Here is a 6,742-nt window from a genome sequence, read left to right as displayed (position 1 = left end):
TGCGATATCAGCCTGTTAAAAGCATATCCCCATAAAGATTTAATATCCCTGTGTCTGCGTCTTGGCACCTGTGAATATGAAACAACAGCATAAATATGATTTTGAACGTTGCATTGTCACAGATGAAAAAATGCACCAAGTCAAATAAAATGCAGCGCTGAAAAAGGAAATCAGGCTTATTTTTGTCGTTGTTTACTGTACCAAAGCATTTTTGGAAACCCAAATCGAGGAGATAACCGTTTTTGAATGAACGGCAGTGGCAGAGCATGGTCGGGATTAGCAGCAACGTGGCTGGGCGCCTTTAACTCGGCGTAACCTCCGGGTCCCGGGCCCGCGTCCCTGGCCCATCGCCCCGGCCCGGGCGGCACATTGGCCGCTCCTCCCCTCGCGCGCCGCGCGCATTGTTGTCCTTTAGTGATTGGTTGTTGGACCAGAAACAGCTGTGCAGAGCCGGGCCATCTAAAGAGCTGTGGACCTGAATGCAGTGTAGCCGGCTGGCGGTGACTTACACCGGGACTCCAGAGGGAGAAAGGAAGCGCTGCAGGCCACTTGCATTGCGTCTTCCAGGCTGCGTGGACCTGGCGCCCCGGCGTGTGCGGTTGTGGGGGAGCTCGCCGTGGCGCCCCCTCCCTCTGGCTTTAGCTTCCTTTGGGGTTGGCGCAGGTGGGCCAGGCAGGACACCGCAGATCTCCAACTTCCCACGAAGGCTGGCTCGCTGTCTCTCTCAGAGGGGGAGGGACCATCCTAAAAATATGTAAATATCCAAGCGCTGGCTCCAGCCTGGGGCAGCAGCCAAGGTCCCTGCACCGCTGCCGGGTGTTTTACATGAAAATGAGAAGCCTGATGGGAACCACGCTCTAACTTAAGGCAGCCTGGTGATTAGCATGAGACTGGGCGGCTGTCCTGCTTCCTGCCCTTCAATAGCCGGTCCGCGCGCTCGCGCCCGAGCAGCGCTGCCACCGCGCGGGGGTCGATCGCAGGCTCGGCGTCCTTGGCAGCCATGGCTCCGTCGCCGCCTCGGCCAGTAAGTAGGAGCATGCATGTGTAGGGGGCACATGCGTGTCGGCGCACCCACCCAGCCACCCACCCGCGCGCACGCACGCACAGCGCCCGGAACCTCGGCAAGGGGAAGATTGACGAGGCGCTGCAGTCGCGGGGACGACGCGGGCTCTTCCTGGATTCCGCAGGAGCCCGCCCGCCGCAGCTGCTGTCTGCAGAGCCTGCTCGGATCCTGTGCACACGCGCCCCTCGCTCGAGCCTCTGTGATGAAGACTGCCTCCCGGGGACTGCAGCGGAGGCAGAGCCAGCCAGCGCCAGGGACTGCGGGCTGTGCGGCTGTTAGGCCCGCGGGGACACGACTCGGACACTGTCATCCCCACGCCTCGCGCTGAGCCGCCCGGCGCGGAGGGTCTGCCGCCGCCCCTCCGGCCTCCCGCACGCCTGATCCCGGGTCAGCCTCGGAGGCCTCGGCTGCCTCATTTGTTTGGGTCTTTTGTGCGGTGGCTCCGGGTTGGCCAAGCACTCCTGCGCTGAATCGGGCCATTGTCTGCGCTCCCATTGCCTTCACGCTGCAAGTCTCGGCGCCCCCACCCCGCCTGCCCCCTCCCCGCCTCCTCCGGGCCGGGGAGCCTCCTAACGTGCCTTTCCCCCCAGGAATCTGGAAGCTATAAGCCGGGCGGATTGCAAATGAAGTGTAATGCATTGTGGGACGTGTGTAAAATCGGAGCCTTCGCCGTGGGGGTGTGGGGGGGCGTGGGGAGGGCCGGACCCGCCGCTGGCGGTGTAGACGCCGACGAGGAGGGGCTGGGAAAATGTGCGCAGAGTCCGCCCGGGTCGTGCCCGCCGTAGACGGATGAAGGAGCGCGCTGCGCCCCGGCGCTGAGGCCCCGAGGATCGGGGCGGCAGGTCGCCCTCCCCACCATGAAGAAGACCCGGAGCACAACCTTGCGGCGAGCCTGGCCTAGCTCGGATTTCTCGGACCGGGCCTCGGACCGCATGAGGTCCCGCAGCGAGAAGGACTACCGCCTGCACAAGCGCTTCCCCGCGGCCTTCGCGCCCCAGGCTTCGCGGGGCTACATGACATCAGGTTGGTTGGTGACCGCGTTTCTGCCCCCGCGCTGGGGCCGCGGGATGTGCTCGGTGTGCCGCGGCCCGGGTCTTGGAGGAGAGGACGGGCAGTGATGGATGCGATAAGTTATGGGGAAAGCAGGAAAAAATTAGCTCCCATCCACCATTTTGTACCTCCGCAAGATCCACAGCAGGCCCTCTCAATATGGGGTTGGAGAGCTATTAGTTAGGTAAAACGAGGGAGGGGGGACGAGCCGGGCGTTTTGGCTGCAGGGAGATAAATGACTGCAAGCCCCCGCGCTGCAGCCTCCTTGAGCTTTGTGGAGGATCCTGCGCCCAGGGTTGCCTGCAGTGCCAGGCTTGCTGGCTCCTGTGTTGTGGCCGGTTATCTGAGTGGGTATTTCCAGCAGCCCCCTGTTCTCCAAAAGGAACAGGTTCCATGCGCAGCTCTGGATGGGCTGAGTCAGGGGAGAGTCCTGCACACATCCCAGACTCGTCTGATTTGCACGCAGAGAACTGTTGGAGCTCACTGAATGCGTTCTGTGGGGGTAATGGTGTGGATGCGGATTGAATGCTCACATGATTCTGGGTGGATTTAACATATGTTGCTTTGAATTAGGCTGTATGGAAAGCATGGAGGCTGTATCATGTATTTGCATGTCAGACAGGAAGGACAAACAAAACGGGAAATGGAAAAGGAGGTTTCAGAAAAGATTTGCGCTGAAAATGCAGCGCTGCGAAGAGCCTTCCTGAAGGAGCCAGTTCTGTTTTTGGAAATACAACGGAATGGCTTTGGTTTGATTTGGGAACCCAGGGATGAAATTCTTGAGGGAAATGCTGAAGGAGGAAAAGCCTGGAAAGCTTCCGTTGCCTTCTCCTTACTTCTCGTTAACCACTTGTATGTAATGATGTGTAAGGCATCGGTTTTATTTATTTTCATTCAGAGAAAATTTTGATTTTCTTCTAAGCACACTGTAATGGAAGAACCGAGATTTTCTTTCAAACCACATACTGTACCAAATCACTCTGAGCCCTGTCTTAACTGGGAAGATCATTTTAAGCTTGTGGTTGGTACTTAGAGTCTAGCTTTACTCTCTTTCTCCTAAAACAGCAAGTCCTTTTTAACTGGGGTCAGCATCTCATGCTTCAAAAATGCCTTGCGACCGCATTTCCACGAACGTAAAGCCTAAATGAAAGAACCATCTTTTTTATTGCAAAATCAGGCGACATAAGGATGTTGTACTATTTTGGCAATAAAGCTCCCTTGATTTTCCCTTTCGTGAAAAGCCAAATTCGTAAAGAAAGTGACAACTACAGTTTCTACTTCAGTCATTTCAGTCGCTGCTGTGGTTGCTATATTCTTCAGACTTGTGGCAGTAAATTTTGAAACACACCTAAATCCAAACCTAACCTCAAAACATGTATGTACATAAACCCATGGCTGCCCTAAGTGTTCAGATAATCCTGGGTTTCATGTACTTAGGGTTTGAATGTCTTCATTCCACACTTCACAGTTCCCCTTACGCCTCCTAAGGAACCTGTCCTGACACCAAGTGTGAAGCTATAGGAGGGCTGGTGGCCATTATTTCTCCAACAAACCTGCAGCACTCTGTTTCATGATTCAGGCACATTTCCAGGGAGCCAGTTTTTTGTTTTTGTTTTTTTTAAATCTATCTTGGCATTACCTTGTTATCACATTTTCATTCTTTGCAAAAGAACTTGTCTGCTATTGCAGGTGCTGTGAGGCATTTTGAGGGCTTGAGGAAAAGCTTTTAATTGTATTTGATTCTCTTATTTCATTTCTTGATCTGCAAATGGTAAGACGGTCCTATGGTGATAATGAAGGATAACCTGTTTCAGGTTGGCAGTTTTCTGTTCAGATTCAGTGTTAGGTTACTGCTAAGAAATCTGAAGACCAAAAGATGGAAGAAAAGTTCTATCATTCATTCAGCATTTTTCTGGAGTGCCCCCAAAGAGCACAGTGCCTTGCTGGATTCTCATGGGGTTATACGGTTCCATATAATATGATTCTTGCCCAGGGAGGGAGGCTTATCGTTTTTTCTTTATTTTAAGTATTAGTTGATACATGGAATAAGAAGCAGGTGTTGCTGCTATGGGAGGAAATAGTAAACATGAAGACAAACACCTACAATGAACATTGGGAGAGTAGGTGGAGTCTTTCTCATGTGCAACTCCTTGGGGGTTGGGTTGGGAAGGATGTGTATCTTCATGTATTTCCTTTACAAATATGGCTCCTTTCAAAATGTGAGTGTTGATAGAAATAGATGGTATATTGAAACACTTGGAAGTGGTTTATAAGACATTCTCCTCCTTTTAGGAAATGCAAAGGAGATCCACTTTTATCAAGTTAGTGACTTTGGATATAAATGGAACCTTTGTCACATAAAATATTGAGTAGAAAATGAAGTCTCAGAAACACATGAGGCCTTTCATATTTCTTCTTTCTGTTTGTCCAGCCATTTGGTTTAATTACTACTGGTATCCTCATACTTGATTTTAGTAAAAGGTTTTGTTGTGGGGAAATTACTTGGGTTCCAAGGACAAGATAAGCCTTTCAGAGATGTACTAAATGACTTAAAATAACTTGAGTTAAGAGACTATTTTTAGAACCCCTCCCTCAACACATATTCCTGAAAATTGTGGGCAACAATCACTTAGTTTTAAACTTTAGGACGTGAGAGAGCCTTGGGAATTTCAAGAAACAGATATTAATAATTTTCCTTTTGGTCTAGTGTCCCATATCACGCAGTAGGTGCTTCAAGCAAAATTGTAGGCTTCTATAATAGCTTTCTAATGAGACAGCACCATTTCAAACAGTCTTTTCTCCACGAATAAGTAATTACCAGTGTGAAATGTGATTTATAGCAATAGGCTTGACATTTAGCCTTGGGCTTTCCAATACCTTCAGGAAAAACTACACTTCAGCTCAAGAGGTTAGAGTGGGCACCTATAAACTAGAGAGGTCTTGCAAAAGGACAGTTAGGGAATTCTGAAACTTTAAGTCTCGAAGACTATGCCTTATGTGACTGTTTAAACTCCCAACTCATGCTACCAAATCTGAAGAAATCCTAAGAATTCATGAGCTTCCTAGCAACCAATAAGTTCACAGGCCATGAGATGACTTCATTGTTCATCTTGAATATTAATTTCCCAGTGGTGGTTTCTGGGCAGAAAGGGGAAGATCTTGTCTTTTGTTCAAATCAAGATGAATAATAAAAGTGCATGGCATTATCTTAAAAGAAAAGGGATTGGACCAAATGCATGTGGGATCATTCTTGTGCATTTTCTAAAACTAGAAGTTACTATATTCATGAACTAGAGATAAAAGTAAAACTCCCCACAAAGAAGCAGATCTGTATAACAAATGCTTAGTACTTTATATATGAAAACATGTGTATTTGTCTCTGTGAAATGATTTTCAAGGCCCCAAACCTTTGGTTGATGAAGTTGTTAGAGCTTTCTGTTAGAATTATGTGAACTGTAATCTCTTCACAAGAATGATGCTGCTAACTTTTCATTTCCTTCACTACCCCTTCCCCCAGCCCTGGGGATGGGCACCTCTTTATATTCCGTATATAATACCATCAGAGCTTTGGGGGACATTCTTATTGATCAAGCATGGAAAGTAATTTTTTCATTATACAGGTTCTACAGCACATGATCCTTAAAAGCTTTGTTTATGAATGAGAAAGCGAAGTCCTGGCCCATTTTAGTCTGATGCTTATCATTTTGATAACATCTTTAAGAAGTAAAGTGTGCGTTTTTAATGCTGTGATTTTAAAGCCTTTGAAAAGAAAGATAAAACGAAAGCCCTAAACTGACATTGCAAGAAATTGGAAAGCAGTTCTGTCTGCTGGGGAAGAATGGCCAGCTCATCACCTTGATTAGTTTATTAGTTTTTGTTTTATAGAAACTAATTCTGGGGCACATTTGACTGTGTGTTCCAGTTCCTTATGTTCTGTTATTTTAAGAGACATGAGGGTTTTCTGGGAGTGGAGGATGGACACTGGAGGTTCTAATCTGGGCCTGCCACAAACCAGCTGTGTCCCTGGCGAGTAATATGACCTCCCTCCATCTGTAATGAGTCCTCCACTTCCGTGCTGCCATTACGGAATTCGGCTCCGCGGTGGCTCTGTAATGAGCAAGTGCAAGACTTCTGAGCACTTACACATGAATCGTTACACAAAACCTCGGCCCTCTTCTACTTTTCGGAGTCAGGTGCCTCCCGTATGTGCGAATAGTGCTCATTTTGCCGTACAATCCTATTTCCTATCATCCTGAAATGTTACATGAAATGTATGCATTTTAGGACTCGCCCTGGTGACCAGAGTAATGAGGGAGGAGGAAGTAAATTAAGACCTGGTAAGTTACAATCATATGCAAGTTTTAATAAACAGCATCCCATCACGTCCCTTTCCCTCTTTGCGGAGATCCATTTTCAGCCTAGCCGCTCCAACTGTGTTTTAATTTGAAACTACCTATGTTGACTCCTTTCATCAGGCGAGTGGAAGTGAGGAATATTACACTTAGTGGTGAATGACTTTATTCTTTATTTCCCAGGAGAACGTGAGTGGGCTTACAAAAGGTCACGTCTCTTGGTATTTCAATATCTTTTACATTCTTTCCGATGTTTTTATTTGAAAGAAAGGAATAT

At 48.3% G+C, this 6,742-nt stretch overlaps 1 protein-coding gene across 2 annotated transcripts in view; it reads left to right on the top strand.

Moving 5' to 3' along the window:
• The first annotated feature begins 481 nt into the window (after positions 1–481).
• Positions 482–6,742, top strand: part of STOX2 (storkhead box 2) — a 119,567-nt gene continuing 113,306 nt past the window's right edge. Inside the window, exon 1 of one of the 2 annotated variants that reach the window (XM_017854353.1) lies at positions 482–2,086. In XM_017854353.1, the coding sequence (XP_017709842.1) occupies positions 1,921–2,086 (166 nt within the window). In that variant the 5' untranslated portion in view covers positions 482–1,920. The remainder of the gene's footprint in view (positions 2,087–6,742) is intronic. The other variant, XM_017854354.1, reaches the window with a different exon arrangement.

This window comes from Rhinopithecus bieti, unplaced genomic scaffold, assembly GCF_001698545.2.
Source record: "Rhinopithecus bieti isolate Rb0 unplaced genomic scaffold, ASM169854v2 scaffold_38004, whole genome shotgun sequence".
Taxonomy (NCBI): Eukaryota; Metazoa; Chordata; class Mammalia; order Primates; family Cercopithecidae; genus Rhinopithecus; species Rhinopithecus bieti.
This window is presented reverse-complemented; position numbering and strand designations above follow the sequence as displayed.